Raw genomic sequence first — 16,108 nt, 5'->3', positions numbered from 1 at the left:
TGCAGGGAGGGGACCCGAGGGGCTTTGTTGTGCATCTGGTTAGCCCAGACCCGCTCAGCTGGGGGGCAGCAGCAGATGCAGGTGGGACAGAGCTGCTGTCACCCTTACAGTGTGTCCCACTGCTGTCCCTCCCTGGTGTCCCCCACCCCAACCTCAGCAGCAACTCACGGGCTGACAACAAATGACACACCACGCTGCACTGACACATGTTTAATGCTAAAAATTATTAAAACCAACTTAACATCCCGAACGCGGGCGCTGCCCCAAGACAAGGGCTCCCAGCAGCCTGGCAGGGATGGCTCCAGGCGCTCAGGCTCTGCTCACCGTTGTGCCACCTGGTCTGGTGGCACCAAAACTGTCCCATGGCCGAGCCTGTGACACACCTGGCAGAGCTGCAGGGCCCTCCAGGCTGGTGGTACCTCAGAAAGGGCTCGGAAAGCAGCGCTGGGGCAGCCGCAAGGAAACAAACACTGAAACACACCCGGCGTGGAGGAGAAGGCAAAGTCTCTGCAAAGCTGGCAGCCAGCACGGCTGTGGGCAAGGAATCGGGGCGTGGGTGCTGTGCCAAAGGCTCCCTGTGCCCCACAGCAGCCGTGGGCACCCCAAAGTCTCGATGCCCAGTGCCCGGGCTGGGCACTGCTCTGGCACAAGCCGCGTGTCCATCGCGCTGCCGAGGCTCTGACCCTGCTGCTGGCCCTGCCGTGGGGCTGGGGGCTGCCACAGGGGTAACTGGGCTTCCTGATGCAGACTCTGGGTCTGAGCCACCCACACAGGAAAGGAAAACGCGGGGCTCTGTCCTGCTGCTTCCTCTGCCACCTCTGACACTTCCCTCCCACGGCTGCGGCGCCCCAGCGGGGACCAGGGGTGGCCTTGGGGCTGCTCCCACCCTGGCTTATGGGACTGGGACTTGACAGAGCTCCAGGGGCTCTGGTTCAGGGGTTAATGCTCTCTCTTAGCTTCTGTATCTGCTGTGTCACTGGGGACACTTGGTGATGGGACAACGTGGGGCGTGGAAGGCTCAGCAGCACCCCAACCCCAACTCCAAGTGCAAAATGACCAAGGACGAGGCAATGGCTCCATCCATGGACCCTCTCAGCTAGCAAATAGTGGGGCTGAGCACTTCTGTGGGACTTTCTGACTCTGCAGCCATAGGCAGAAGCCAGATCCCACATGAAGAGGGGCCTGTGGCAATGTGAGGACACACAGTACCCATGGGACAGCCGGTCCTGGGGTCCCTGGAGAATTCTGTTAGCCTCACACTGAGCCTTAGGTCAAAAGCGTGCCTAAAGGTAGCAGGGTAGGAGTGAGGGGTTTGGGGGAGAAGGGAAGGGGCAAGTAACAGCTGGGGTGGGCAGGGGATCAGGACAAAGCAGCTGTGGGGGTTTTCAAAGCCTCCCCCAGCAAAGCAGGCAGGGCACACACCTGAAAACTAACCTACACTGAAAAAATGAAACTCAACAAGCAAACCCCACACCACGGAGAGGACAAACCCCTCTGCAAGCAGCGCTCCTGCATGGGGCAGCACACGGTGGGGAGGGCGATGGGGACCTGGGGCTGGCTGGCCATGCAGGACAAAACAGGCTGGGGCAGGGGGAAACCTGCCCTTGAAATCCATGGCCTCTCCAAGGGGTACAGGCTGGACTGAACAACCCCAAAGCCTGTGCCGGCGTGTCCCCAATCTCTGCCCTACGCAGCCTCCACACCCAAAGAGCCACCGAGGCGTGACTCGAGCTCTCTGCACCCAAGCAAACCAAGCAAAAGGCTGGTGATCCAGCACAGGGCTCACCCAAAGCTTCCCTCGCCAGCGGGGCTCTCCAGCCCCGCGCTGGCACCGCCCAAAGGCTGGCGGGACCCTCAAGGGCCCAGCCTCCACGTGAACCATCCACAGCAATGACCTTCCCAGCTGCTCTGCCCTCGGGGGGCCCTTCTCAGCACGGCCATTCTGGGGTGGGTTGAAGACGTGGCGTTTATTGTTCGTGGTGGGCTGGCGGCGTGGCGAGGCGGCCGCTGGAGCTGGGCTCCCACCGTCAGGGGCTGCGTGACTCGCTCAGGGGCCCTGGGCCCCCCATGGCCTCCTCAGCCCTCCTGAGCCCACTTGAGGAAGGTGGGGATGTCCCGCACCGGCACGTTGCGGGTCAGCGCTTTGACTCGCAGGTTCCGGTCGTCCGTCAGCAAAACCACTTCCCTGAGCAAACGGATGGGATCGTCTGCAAGGAGACACACACACGGGGCACCGTGAGGCTCAGAGCTGCCCCAGGCCTTCCACCCATCCCACGGTGTGCCCCCCTTCCCTCCCTGCTCCCGGCTCTCAGCGCCCTGCTCCCTGCCAAGCTTCCTGGTGGGCCTCACACACAGCCCTGCATCTGCTCCCCTCTCTGTGCTGCCCAGGGACGATTTGTGACCATTGCCCACTGCCCTCGGGGTGGTGGACAGGCCACAGGCTGGGAAGAGGAGGTCCCTGCCTGACCCAGGCCAGGAAGACGGCCTGAGACCCTGGCTCCAGCAGGAAGCTGGTGCTATTATTCTGTTGATCTCATTATAAGATCTAAAGCCCCCCTTATTTTTTGTGGAGCTTTTTTGGAGTCGCCACTGACACCGAGGCGTTTCTGGCTGGGGCTCAGACAGACACTGAGAGCTGATGCCTGAGAAAGAACCGAAGGGATCTTGCCCCCAGATGGATGAGCTGCCCCGCACGCAACGCGCCGGGCTGGGATGTGGGAGCCACGCTTACGTGTGTGAGAGGCAGGGGAAGCATATGGGGTATGTGTAAGCAGCTGGGTCCTGTGACCAGAGTACTGTTCCTATGAGCACAGGAAACACAGTGCCTCCGAGCCAGGACGGGAATGGAAAAAACAGAGTTTATGGGAGCCCAACATGGGCCCAGATTGGCTGCGCAGGGAGCAGCAGGACGAGGGGAAGGGGAGGGTGGCCAGGAACGCGGGCTATGGCCACGGTGTTGGGGCTGGGGATGGCGGGCTGGCCTGTGCTGGAGGGAAGGGAACTGGGGGCTCAGTGGGAAGGCAGGCCAGGGATTGAGAGCTGCCTCAAGTGGGAGCGGGAGGTTCTGCGCGGACACTTTAAGAAATGTGTAACAATAAACATCCTCTGCCCCGCGCTGGTGACGCGCCTCCTTGTTACAAACCAGAGGCTGTCAGCTTGTCAGGCCCCATTCCCCATAATCCACATGATTTCAAAATTCAGCATCATTTGCACATAAACATTTGGTGACGGTTTCTCTGTGAATCTGACAAGTTAAGCTGCTAAGAATTCGTGCTGACAAATGCGGGTTGATTTCTTGGGCAGCTGCTGATGTGATTCCCATCCCTGCCGCCCTGGCAACAGCCTGGAGGCTGTCTGGTCCCAGAACACATGGCTGATGCCAACCAGGCATCCAGAGGAAAGAGTCCTGGGCAGAAGGCATCAGGGGTCATGGGGAGGAGGCATTTTCTGGCCCTTTGTCACCACAAAAAAATGGATCTGTGGATGTTTATGGTGTGTTTGTCACAGGCCAGGGCATCCCCAAGGTGCCATGAGGTGACATTTGGCAACGAGGTGGGAGGGCCACAGCCTGGGGCTGACCGGAGGCAGGAGGTGGCACCTTGGTGTTGAAAGAGGCAAAATGCAGGAGGGAACAGATCCAAGGGCCATGAAAGAGAAACGAGAGGACCCTGGAATGCAACAGAGAAGGGACAAAGAGGGTGTGAGGATGTCCCACCTTTGTTGGAGGGCATGAAATCCTTGGCCTTGTCATTGCAATAGTGGAGGCAGCAGGACAGAATCAGGTCGTCATTGTTTCCCTGGAAAAGAAAGGGCAAGGTTACCCTTGGCAGGGAAAACTTTGCCCCCCCACCACCCTGACTGCTGCAGTGCCTGCAGACACCCCAACACAGCTCAGTGAGAGCAGGGCTGCCCCAGGCTGAGACACAAGGGTCTGCTCAGCCACCTGCAAAGTGGGGGCACAGAGCCACCCCCTGCCAGAGCTCACGGCCCTCAGGGTCCCTGGTTTTCCCTGAGGAGGTGGTGGCAAAGAGCTCCCCAGTGCCCTCACCTGCTGGCCAGTGGTGTCTTCGCTGCGGAAGGAGATGGACTCCAGCTCGTTGCCTCGGCTGGTCAGAGCCCTCAAACAGTTGTCCCGGCTCTCGAATCGCTCCTCCAGGAACTCGATGGACTTCCTGGCTCTCTCCTGCACTTGGCGGGCATAGCCTGCAGCCCGGTGCTCCATCTCTGGGCCCTTGGCCAGGCCATCCAGCTCGTTTATCACTTCAAACAGGAAGAGGAGGTACAGTTACTATGGGACAAGGTGCTCCCGTGACCTGCTGCTGGAGCACGCAAGTTGCCAAGGCCTCAGGGCCGGGGCACTGGGAGCTGGCTCAGGAAATCTGGGTTCAGCTGCTGCAGTGTCCCTGTGCTCCTGGACTTGGCTGCAGGTCTGGAAAAGCTTTGCTGCCTTCCACCTCCGTGGGTCACCTGGCTGGGCCCCGAGAGCGCAGGCACCTCACCCCCGCAGGGTGACTGGTGAGGGCAACTGGCCCTGCCTTGCCAAACACTGGGGAGCATGGCTGTGCCCCCCAGCCCACTCTGCTGCATCCTGCCAACAGCACGTCCGTGCCTGGGGGTGTCAGGAAGCCCTGAACTCCTGCATCCTGCTCCTCTATCTCCGAGCACAGCGATGGCACTGTGCCTCCTGCCCGTGTGGCACTGCCTGCCTCTGCACTGCCCGACTGCAGGGCTGCACATGGGAACAGGAAGCAGGCAGTTCCCACCCTGGCACTATTTCCCACACAAATCCCAGGCCTGTTTTCCCACTTGAAGCCACCACCCCGTGCTCCTGGCAGGGAACACTCTCCTTTCAACACCTCACCCATCTGGCTTTACGCATCTGTCCTGCCTCGAGACGAGCTTGGAATCCAGGTGGATTCCCAGCCTGTTCACCTTGACTGGAACCTCTTGTAGTGCTGCCAAGTGGTTGGGAACTCCAGCTGCTCCATCCTGACGAGCCCAAGGGACCCCAGAGCTCCAGGAGAGACTTGCCCTTGGGTGCTGGGGCTGCTGGAAGAGCTGTTATGTGTGTGTGAGCGACGCCGCTCGTGAGCACATCTGGACACACCCTTGTGTGCCTGGCCTCACAGCTGGCAGCAGGGCTGGGCACACAAATGTGCATCCAGATGTGCAAACAAGTGTCCCCTGGCTGTGCTGGTGTGCAGGGCTGCGTGTGCACAGAGCTGGTGTGCACGTGTGTGCGAGGGAGCCTCCGCGCGCTCTGTGTGTGTGTGTGTGTGTGTGTGTGTGTGTGTGTTTGAGCCATGGCTTCATTTCTGAAGATTGTTTCCGAGCTTGGAGCCAAGTCCTGAGTTCAAGTGGGAACTATGCATTCCTTGGGGGGTTCGGGGAGAGAGCTCGGGGTCTGAGGCCTCTCCCCAGTGCTGTGAATCACTGCCCGGGGAGCCTGCGTGATCGCTCTGTTCCATGGTGAGACTGGCACTCACTGTCTGGGTATTCCAATTAAATCTGCGTGGAGCTGCTTTGCTCTTCCCTGGCTGGAGACTCTTCTTGCTACCGACCTGATGCTGCCATTTCCACACAATGCACGGCTGGGCCCGGGGTGGGGGGAGCCGTGCAAGAACGGAACATCAAACAGGAAAAGCTGGTATTCCCTCCCGAAATCCGCCTTCCTGCTTCCAAGCTAAACAGGCTTCAAAGGGGAGGCTTGTTTGTGCTTCTGCACCAGGCCTGGCTTCTCCATGGCGGGGTCAGGCTCAAGGAGCACGGAGCAGGTTAAAGAGCAAGAGAAACAAACCCAACGAGAAGCCAAGCGCTTAACCCCTTGCTGCATCCCCGGGAAGAGCAGGGAGCAGTGCCGGGGGAAGGGCACCGGGGCTCTCTCCAGGGACATGGCACCAAGGCCTCTGTCCCCAGCAGCCACAGGCCCAGGGCACGGCTTCCTCCTGCCCATACTGATGGCTGTCCTGCGGGACAAGGGGAAATGAGACCAACAAGTGCATGGACAGAGAGTTGTTGGCTTTAGGGTGCTTCTGGGGGGCTTGTGGCAGCGGTGGGAGATGAGTTACTCAGTCCCCACATGAGAAGCAGCAGGACAGGAGAGCACTACAAGTGCTCAGTTGTGCCTGAGGCAGCACAGGGCAGGCTCCTTTTGCAGGCTGAGGGCAGCAGTCTCTTGCACAGGGGGACCAGAGTTTTCAGCTCTCCTGCTGCCCCTGGCTTGGAGAAGCCTCCCAGCAGCCACTGGAGTGCACCAGGAGGCAAAGCCATGGCTCCAGGGCAGGTCCCAGCTCTCCCAGGTGTTTACATGCCCCACAGCTCCCAGGGCTTCCCAGGCTCTGCTGGTGCTGCTCACTGCCTTCCCTTGGCTTCTGCAGTGCCAAGCCACAGAGCAACTTGGCAGCTCCTGTGCTGAGCTGGGCAGGCATCCAGCCCTGCTCTCCCCACCCAGGGGTGCCATCCCCAGCCCCAGGAATCCCTCCTGCTCAGTCTGTGGGGAAGGGCAGCAGCTGGATGTTGGCTCTGGGACAGGCAGAGCTGTCTGCTGGACACCACGAGTTGAGAAGGAACCCCACAATGGCTTGGAGGGCAGCACCCCCACATGCCACGGGGTGCACCTGTGCCACCTCACTGCCTGGACACCCCACTGGTCCCCAGCCTCTGGGGGCTGTGGATGGGATGTGGGCTCTGCAGCGCCCAGCCCCACTCCTGCCCCAGCCTCTCCTGCTGTCCCTGGGGATGCTGTGAGTGCCAGGCTGGCAGCGGGACGTGCCAGGCGCCGCAGTGGCACTGGCAGGAGGAGCGGCACCTCCGGCCCGGAGCGCGATCAAACATCCAGAGCAGAGGCACGGGCCCAAGGCTGCCGCCACCCCGGGAGACCACCCAGCAGCACAGCCGTTATCTGCCAGGGTGAGTGTTTACCAATAACGGGAACCAGCTTGCTGTTTTACTGCGAGCTTTATAAGGATAAAAAGAAGGGCTGGGCTTGAGCAGCTCCGAGACGCTGGGACACAGGCCGGCCATTTGCTCAGCCTGCCTAAGCCCCAGCTCAGCTGGGATAAGCTATCTGCTCTGATTGTTTAACAATTCCTCCTCCTTGCTCCCTTTGAAATTCCCTCCAAATCCCGTTTAACACCCATCTGCTTTGTGCCAGCCCCTGGCACCCCCAAATGCAGCACCAGGAGAAGTTTGCTGAGTGCTGTGGGCAGAAGGCTGGCAGGGAGGGAGCAGGGTGACAAGGGCTGAAGGAATGCCAGCAAGGACTGGGATGAGACAGGGCAGGATGAAGTCTAGTCCCACGGCACAAGCTGACCAGCTCCAGACCACACAGGCACTGAGGGCACGTGGGGCATGGAGAGAGGCAGCCAGCCTGGAGGAACAGACCACACCAGGGGAGAGGGGAAGCCCCCAGCACAGCACTGGCCCTACTCACCGATCAGGGGCACCACCAGGATGAACTTCCTGCAGTCCAGCAGCGTGACCAAACTGCCGAGGTGGTCGATGAAACCATTGGTGTCCGGGACCAGAAAGACAGGTCTGATCTCCAGCTCCATCTGCCTCATTTGGCTCTGGTCTTTCAGCACGGCCTGGAGGAGAAGGAAGGACACATGGTGAGTAAGGAGGATGTCAGTCCTATGACCTGTGGACCCTGAGAGCAGAAGATAAGCCTGGCTGGCACGTACAGATCCATGGGAAGGGTACTGGGAGGAGGCTGCATCCATCCCACCTGCACACCTCAAACATCAGCTCTTGCAGGCCCACAGTACACATGTGAGCAGGATGGCAAAAGCCTCCAAGAAAACATTCTCCTAGAAAAACAGCCCTGTCTGGGCTTTGGGAGAACTGGGACCAGCCTTGAAAATGGAGGTATTTTGGGAATTGTCCTATTTATGGGACTGGCAGCTGCCAGGATCATCTGCACTGGTGCCAAGGGGGAGGGAGGACAGGGGTTCTGGGGCTTCACAGAGGTCAAGGTGACAAGAGACAAAACAAACCAGTTTGGGATGCATAAGTCTTGCCAACAGCCTCCTAATACAGGGACCCCAAGCAGGCAGGCAGAGGTCTGTGGGGTTGGGATCCTTGGCTGAGTACCTCCTTCACTCTCCTACCACCTCCTGCCTTGCCTTTTCCGACTCCATCCAGCTGGGAAACCAGGTGGGTTCCAGCCCTGAAAACTCACAGCACTGTCCTTGGTCGAGCCCTTCACACCCACAGAGAGCAGAGGTGCTCACACTCACAGGGGGAGGGTCTGCTGGCTGCCCTCTGGGCTGCACCTGGACCTCTGGCCACAGTCAGCTGCCAAAACGGGACCCCAGCGCTCACGTATGACTTTCGAGGCTCTCGAAGGACTTGGGCTCTTCAGTAAGCCACAGGCTTAAAAAACTCAGGATGCTATTCTAGTGCTTCCTCTGCTTAAAAATAGCTTCCCTGGACTCGCTGATGTTTGTTGCCTCTAATAGGAACCGGTCACCCATGGAGCACAGCAGAGCTGCTGTGGAACACATCCACCATGCAAACCCTTCTGAGGCAGGGCTCGGACCCACCAGAGGTGCCCTGGGCACACGTGGTGACCACCAACCCTGTCCTGCCCAATGCTATGGGAGCTCCCCCTGCCCACAGTGAGGATCCCAACCCTCCCTCAGCCATGCCAAACCCTCGGAACAACGAGCTGCATGGGCCAGCAGTGGCCATGGAAAGAAGTGGTTTTTAATTCATTTCCAAGTGTTGTCATCTGGCTTTAAATCAAGGCGGCTTGATGCTGCCACCTCCCACAAGTGTCTCCAGGCAAGGCAGCAAGCAGAACCTCACCACGTGCCTCCCACCCTCCTTCTGGCAGTGCTGGTCCTGGGGATGTGGCTCCCACAAACCCTCAGGGGTGGCAGGCAGAGCAGGGAGCATGCCAGGTCCTGTCTGCTGCATGCCAGCGGGAGGACATGCCTTGCCCATCACACTGAGGACACAGCAGTGTCCCCAGGCTGCAGTTCTGTACCAGCCACGTGCTAGATGCCATCCCTGCCTGTGCTCTGCCTTGGCACTCCTGGTGGTACAGGAAGAGCTACAGACAGGGACAGCCTGGAAGCAACCCCAGCACGCAGCTGCTGCTGCCCCCTCACCACAAGAACAGCAGCTGGGGTGTCTCCACAGGGTTTTGGGGTGTGGGAGGAGCTGCTTGTCCCTGGGAGGCACTGGAGCCTGCTTCACCTGCCTTGGGGACATAGAGGAGGGCCCCAGAGACCAATGCAGAGACTCAGAGAGTGGCAAGTCCCTCCTGGGGCTGCCGTAGAGGTCAATGGCCCTGAAGCTGCAGGAAGTGGGGGTGAAACCACACAATCTCCACTGAACAGTGACAGTCCTATGTGAACAAGAGCTGGTGGCAGGAGGGGACCCTGCCTGTACCCCAACACAGTTCCTGAGCCTGTGCCTCACCCCAGCCCCTGCAGGTGAGCTCAGCAGTGTCAGCAGGACGCTCGCCGACCCCTCCGGCCGGGGCTGGCAGCAGAGAGGGCAGTACCCTTGTGTGTGGCATTTTGTGGCATTTGCCCCGTACCCGGGCGATTCCTGGCAGCCGCCAGCAACGCCTGTGCCGGCCGTCACGTCCCATTCCGCTCGCCGGGCCGCCCGGTGAGAGAAGGACACAGGATGCGCCGGGAGTGAAAGAGCGAGGTCGGCGGGGAGCGTGCCAAGTCCCCGCGCACAGCTCCGGGCCGCTCGGGGAGCCAGAGGGAAACTCGCCTTTGCAGAGTTCAGAGGCCGGCAGCGAGATTTATTTTTGTTTGTGTGAGTAAAAGGCTGCAGAAGCCTCCGGCCAAGGGGTTTGGGGGAGAGAGGAGTGGCCTGTGATTCATGCGGACGCTGGCTGGCCCCACGCCAGAGATGAAAGGGAGCCCATGTGCGGCAGAACCGGGGAGGCCAGTTCTGCCTTAACCCTTCTGCCGGTCAGTGGGGAGGAAGGGGGGCATGCGGGTGTGCATCGGGATGTCCATGGTTGGGACTCAGCTTCTGTGCTTTTAGGGCTGCCAGAAGCGAGCTGCTGGTCCCACCGTGCCTCAGGGTCCCTAAAACAAGGAGAGGGAGATGGTGGCCTGTGCGTCCTGCTGGGAGGTGGGGTTTGGAAACCACCCTGGGGAGCGCAGGGTGGAGGAACAGCAGAGGTACAGCCTCGCCCTGGCCCAAGTGTTTTGGGACAGCCGCATTTTAACTTTGGCTTATTTGGGTTAAACAAATAGGCTCGGCTGGGCTCCGCTAAGTGGCAGGGTGACCCCACAGTGCTGGACGTGGCAGTGGACCTCTGAGACCAGGGGCTCCTTGTCCTCTCCTGGGCTGCCAGCTCCATCCCCCTCGCCTCCTGCTTCCCCTGCAGCCCCCTCCCCATCCCACTGCTCCGGCCACGGGGGCTTCTCCCAGGAGCTGGGCCGAGCCGAGGCGGCTCCCCCGGCTGCCCCAGCTGGTGGCAGCACTGAGAGCAGACACTCCTGCACACACGGTCCCAAATTCCCAGCCCATCCATCAGCTGCGATCACCTGGGGAATTCCCCGGAAGTCGATGGCCGGGTGAAGGCTCCCAGCGTGGGCAGGGGACGGGTCCCCAAAAGCCAGGACTTTGTGCAGGGCGACAGGGGGGCGAACTGAGGCTCTCCACCAGCAGCACAAAAAAGGAGAAGGCTCCACACGGACCCTGGAGCTCCGCACACGGAGCCCAGAACTCCTCTGCCCGTGGTGCCAGGATGGCAGAGAGGCCGACGAGAAAAGCGACAGGTCACACGGGGTCACGCCGCTCTGCCAGGACGGAAGGGCCACCACCATCCTGCCACCACCTCTGTCCCGCCACCACCCTCTCCCCGACCGCGGCAAAGCCGGCGCCGCTGCCCCTTCCAACCCCGCGCTCTCCGCGGGGATCGGATTTTCCAGGGCCGAGAACAATGCCTCCTCCGAGCCTCTCTGCTCCAGGGCTTCCTCCTCCCAAGGCTCGTCCCCAGCGTCTTCCTCGGGAGTAAACGTGCCCCGTGGCTGGTAGCACACCGGGGCCGCCGCCGCGGCGGAGCCGCCGTGGGTGGGTGTGCGCCTTCCGCAGGCTGCAGCGCCCGCTCCCAGGCAGGTGCTGTGCGTGTGCGCCCGCGGCATTGTTCCTGCGGGCAGGGAGAGCGTGAATGGGACACGGCTAAATTTAGCCACTTACTCACACTACCGCCACAAAGGAGCGGCTGCATCTTAAGGGGGCGGCCGTTCCGTGGGCTCAGAAGGGACAGGAGAGAGGCTATTTTGGGAAGACATGTCATAATTGGCCGCCCCGGTTGAGCTGCTTCTGTAATGCTGAGCAAAACAATAGCAGCATCCAGAGGAAGAGCCTGTTATGTTTCAGGTGGGATGTTTTCAACCGGTCAGGAAACTCGACCGCTCCCAGCGCGCAGCGGCGGCACAAAGGACAGGGGACGCTGAACAGCATGGACCAAGGGCTGGCCAAGCTGCAGGACATGCTGTGGCTTGGGGACAGCCCTGCCTGAGAGCGCTGCCTGCCCCAGCAGTGTTGCTGCCACCTCTTCTTGTCCACCTGCCTGCCTGGTCTCTCCTCCCTGTAAACGCCTGAGCAGCACCCAGGGATGTGCCTGGTCTTTCACCTCGTGCTGATGCATCCCTGCTGTCAGCAGCTGTCAGCAGCTCTGTCACAGTGTGGGAATGTGGTGAGGGCAGTGGCAGGCTGGCAGTGGAGCCAGGGAGCTGCTGTGCATCTAGAGCTGATCAGGGACACAAGAAACCTGACCCTGCTCTGGTCTATCTTTCCTCTCAGAGTAATGGTTTTGGGATCTGTGCTTGTGTAGGGGAATAGAGCTGAGCTGAGTTCCTTGTAAAGCTGGTGCTGGCTGAGGGCCACCCCATTTGCCATTTATCCTGCCTGAATCTGTGCTTCCCCAGCAGCTCAAGCCACAGTCCTGCTGATAGCCAGGACAGGGACAGGGACCTAAGGAGAGCAGTGAAGCTCAAATCCCCCTCCAGGTGTCAATCAGCAGCACAGCTGGGCTGCCACAGACTGGGGAGCAGGGCAGGCAGGAAAACCTGCAGGGGAGAAGGCAGAGACTTGATCCATGAGAAATACAACTCTGCAAGTCCCAGGAGAGGCCGTGACACTGTGCTCTCCTTGGGCACAGAAAGAAACCACACAGCCAAGAGATAAAGGCTTTGCACCCTGGGGGACTGCACACACCATGACAGAGTCCACAGCACCTGGACCTGAGTCCCCACTGCTGTGTGGGGAGCTGAGTCCTGTGTGCTAAGCCAGGAGCCACATCTGCTGGACTCGGATGGAGCTGTGCCTTGTCCCCAGAAAAATGAAAGGGTGACTTGGAGAGCAGCTGACATTCCCTAGGTGGGCAGTGAATGAGAGGCTGTAACAGGGAAGGGAAAAGGTCCCCAGCTCCCATGAAACACTGAATCTGTTGGGAAGAGCAGAAAGGTCAAGGATCACAGGTTAAGAGGGAAAGTGGAGGGGGTGGATGCTGAGCTGGCTCCAACCTGGCCTCCCCCAGCTGCATTTTCCACCCGAGCTCCTCTGCTGCTCCAGCTGCGTGGTCAGTACCCGGGCAGGGAGAGCACTGGGGCAAGCACACATGTTCTGCTCCAGGCCATTCCCAGCCAGCTACAGCCTGGATGACTTTACTGAAGCCCCAAGGACGTCTCCTCCACCCCGCGCCTTCAGACTCCAAGTGCACCTCAGCTCTCAGCTGTGCAGCCCCTGAAGCTGCCCACACCCTCATTTTGACCTCTCTCTGCCTGCGAGCATCAGCCCCAGCACGGCTGAGGAGGAAGGGAGGAGCAGGCCGGGGGGAGAAAGCCCCTGACAACATCAGGCAGCCCCCATCTCCCTGCAGAATGGGCAGCGGCCGTCCCGGGGGGCCCCGCCGCAGCTGCGCCGCTCGCCGGGATCCGCTGCCCTCCCCGAACATGTGCAGTTCCTGTTTGCTGTGTCTCTACAAGGCAGTGGGAAGTGGGGAATTTACTTACACCTCCCGCTTAACAACCATGGGAGGCTGGAAAGGCTTCAGGCCGCTTTAATTTACAGCCCATCTCTCCAATCTCTCACTCGTTTTTCGTTGCTGCTTTCTTCCTCCTCTTATTAACGTGACCCAGGTACCTGCCAACAATAATGGACTGGCTTGTGGGGGCGGCCCCTCCCTCCCTGCACACAAACTTCTACCTTCGCCTTGATATGGATTGCTACGAATTCAAATGAAAAAAAAAAATAGGGAAAAAAAAAAGGAGAAAAAAGGCGAAATCTGAAAAGGTTGGGGTGGGTTTGGAAAAGCGAAGCGCAGTGGTTCTGGGCCCGGCGCCAGTAGCCCGAGGGTACACATGTGCAGGCTCTCCCAGTAGGGCCTTCAGCAGCCCTGTTTTACAACCACCTCGGCACACACTGCAGAGTTCACGCATATGGCCAGACAGATGTGTCTGGCTTACGTTCAAGGCTGGAAAATGAAGAATTATGGAAGTGAAGGGCCCTGGGCATTAGAGAGGGCGGAGGTGAGGGGGAGGGGAGCCAGGGAGAATTTTTCCTCTGCTGAGAAATCCTCATCTGGGCCGTGAGGCTGGAGGAAGAGGGGTTGCGAGCGAGGAGGCAGCCAACAGCCATCCATGCATGTGAGATTGCTCTTAAAGCAACAGGGTGCATTGCCAGGCATCTGCTCCCAGTTCAACCAGTTTACTTCACCAGCTCCCACTGGGAAACACGCTCTCATCAGGCCAGGGCCAGGCCAGGATCACCTGCATCCCGTCTGTTTGTCCCCATAACGATGGCAACGTCCTGGCTGCAGCAGCCCTTCGCAGACGATTTTTCCGCCGCTGGCTCCTGCATGAACTCTGCCGTTCACGTCCCACCCTCTCCCTTGTCTGCCTGTGCCCCATTGCACAGGAAGGCTGATTTCTCACCAAATCTCGCTGTCACGGAGCCTCTGCCCTGGGTGGGGGCACAGCTCACTGGCACACACGCAGAGGAGCCACTGCCCTGCCCTGGGGCACAGCTCGCTGCCTGGCACACACTGCACTGCAGCCAGCAGCCAAAGCACTGCCCTGCCACTCCTGGGTGTGTTGGCAGCTCCATAGGGCAGCTGTGTCTGGCTTCAAGAGGAGCTCCAAAACATTAATTTCAAGGTTGTGGAGGGCAGAAACCCACATTTCTTACCCAGGGTGAGGACAGCAACCCAGATTTGGACCTTCCAAAGGGCCAACGCTGTTTGCTGCTGGGTTTCACAGAGGCAGCATGTGGCATTACACCCAGGAAGGTTAAGGTGCCATGGGACATCCCAAGAGGCCTTTGAAGCACCACTGGCACAGCAAGGGGGGATCAGCCTGTCCTACCTGAATCTTGTCTTGACGGCGCTGCTGCTCAGCCACTTTCCTGGCCAGCGCTTGCTTTTTGGCTCTGAGCTCCTTGATGTCCATCTCTCCTCCACTGCCTTCAGTCTCAGAGTCATCTTCAAAGGCCTCAATCCTCACATCATCCTCCTTCTTCCAGGAAATGCAGAAAAGAAAAGAACAGGAGGGCAGTCACTGTAAGGGATGCTGGTGGCAGGGATCATTCTCGCTCTGCTCTTCCTTTTCCAGCAGACAAATCCCTGTCAGGCAGTCCATCACCCCTTGCTGATGGGTGACTGACTATTTCTAAACATCCAAATGAAGCTAAATAAATAGTAAACCTTCAGGAAATGACAAGGTGAGACAGGAGATAATTGGCAGGAAAGGCAGCAACCAGGCTGGGCAGGGGCAGCTCAGCTTTATGCTCTGTTCTAAAATCACACCCTCTTCCTCACCTTGGGAAACTCTTCCCACAGCCTTGGGTGAGTCACTGATGTTTTATTGCCTCCAGTTCTGTGAAATCATGGTATTTCCCCGTCTCTCTGCTTTGCCTGGCTGCTCAGGCTGCACATCCCTGTTCAGGCTGCTTCTTCCCACCTCCCTGCAGCAGGGCAGTACAAGGCTGCTCTAACACTGCTGCCTCATCCCACAGGGCACACGGGCTGCTCATCCTGACAGGAACCTCAGATACACTAACTCGGGTGCCCTACTCCATTCTGACCTCTGAATAGGCCAGAGAAATCCCTGCACCCACCCTAAAACTTCCAGCTGGTCTGGAACAGATGTTTCAGAAAGAGATGTTCAAAATCTTGATTTTAAAGCTCCACATGATGGAGCATCCACTGTGTCTCAAGGTCACTCATTTCAACAGTTAATGACTTCCTCTGTTAACATTTCCACCCTACTTCTAGTCAGCCTTTGCTGTGCTCCTGCTGTCCAGGAACCTTGTCTTTGCTGAATTCAAGGGTCCCTGGTTCTCCAACCTCCTTCCCACACATCCAGACCACACTGCATCTTCTCCTCTCCTAGAGACCCTTCCCCACCAGTTCTGCAGACCATTCCCAGTATGCCTGCACTGCCTGAACTGGAGACCCCAGAAGGAGCTGTGCTGCTCCTACCTTCTGTGGAGGCCACACTGGCCTTTCCCCACGTTCCCAAATCTCTGGGATACAGGAGGGTGGGAGATGGTGGCTGGTGCCTAACTGGCCATCACTCACAACCATGTTCTGCCCAACCTTTGCTGCTCTCCCCAGTCATTCTACACCCAAAGGGGAGCCCACAAGTCCCTGTTCCTCAACATGTGTCCCACATGTGCTGCCCAGGAGCCCAACTCTCCACTGCTGCCTGCAGACCCCTCACCTCATGCAGCCAACCTTGCTCCCCAGTGACTATGGGTGGCCTTCCCAAGCCCTGCCACTACCCATCCTCCCTTCTCTGCACAAAATCCAAGGGTTGTGATGGAGCTGGGTAGAATTTCCAGATGGCATCTGGCCAGAAAACCTACTCTGAGCCCCTGGAGGGCTGCAGGAGACAGACCCTGCACAGAGGGACAAGAGCAGGGCTACACTCCCTGCCCTGTGCAGGCTGCCACGACACGTGTCAGCAGAAGGGACTCGTGGTCTTAATTTAGAACAACCCCAATGTGCATAGTCGTGCACTCAATCATTTCACCCAGGCCACAGAACCACCTTCTCTTCTCTCCCTGTGACCTTTTAGCCATGGGAACGAGGAAGATGGGAGCCCTCAGGCTCACTTCCCTCTGCTGG

The 16,108-nt window shown here is 59.2% G+C and overlaps 1 protein-coding gene across 5 annotated transcripts in view; it reads right to left on the bottom strand.

The window, feature by feature from the left end:
• Window positions 1–195: 195 nt before the first annotated feature.
• SMG6 (SMG6 nonsense mediated mRNA decay factor) overlaps window positions 196–16,108 on the bottom strand; it is a 107,173-nt gene continuing 91,260 nt past the window's right edge. For 3 of the 5 annotated variants that reach the window (XM_064394801.1, XM_064394805.1, XM_064394803.1), the window contains exons 15-19: window positions 14,346–14,495; window positions 7,433–7,586; window positions 4,049–4,260; window positions 3,716–3,797; window positions 196–2,207 (exon numbers count right to left, since the gene is read on the bottom strand). In XM_064394801.1, the coding sequence (XP_064250871.1) occupies window positions 2,077–2,207; window positions 3,716–3,797; window positions 4,049–4,260; window positions 7,433–7,586; window positions 14,346–14,495 (729 nt within the window). In that variant the 3' untranslated portion in view covers window positions 196–2,076. The remainder of the gene's footprint in view (window positions 2,208–3,715; window positions 3,798–4,048; window positions 4,261–7,432; window positions 7,587–14,345; window positions 14,496–16,108) is intronic. The other 2 variants (XM_064394800.1, XM_064394802.1) reach the window with 1 other exon arrangement.

The sequence above is a fragment of the Passer domesticus genome, chromosome 19 (assembly GCF_036417665.1).
Source record: "Passer domesticus isolate bPasDom1 chromosome 19, bPasDom1.hap1, whole genome shotgun sequence".
Classification (NCBI taxonomy): domain Eukaryota; kingdom Metazoa; phylum Chordata; class Aves; order Passeriformes; family Passeridae; genus Passer; species Passer domesticus.
This window is presented reverse-complemented; position numbering and strand designations above follow the sequence as displayed.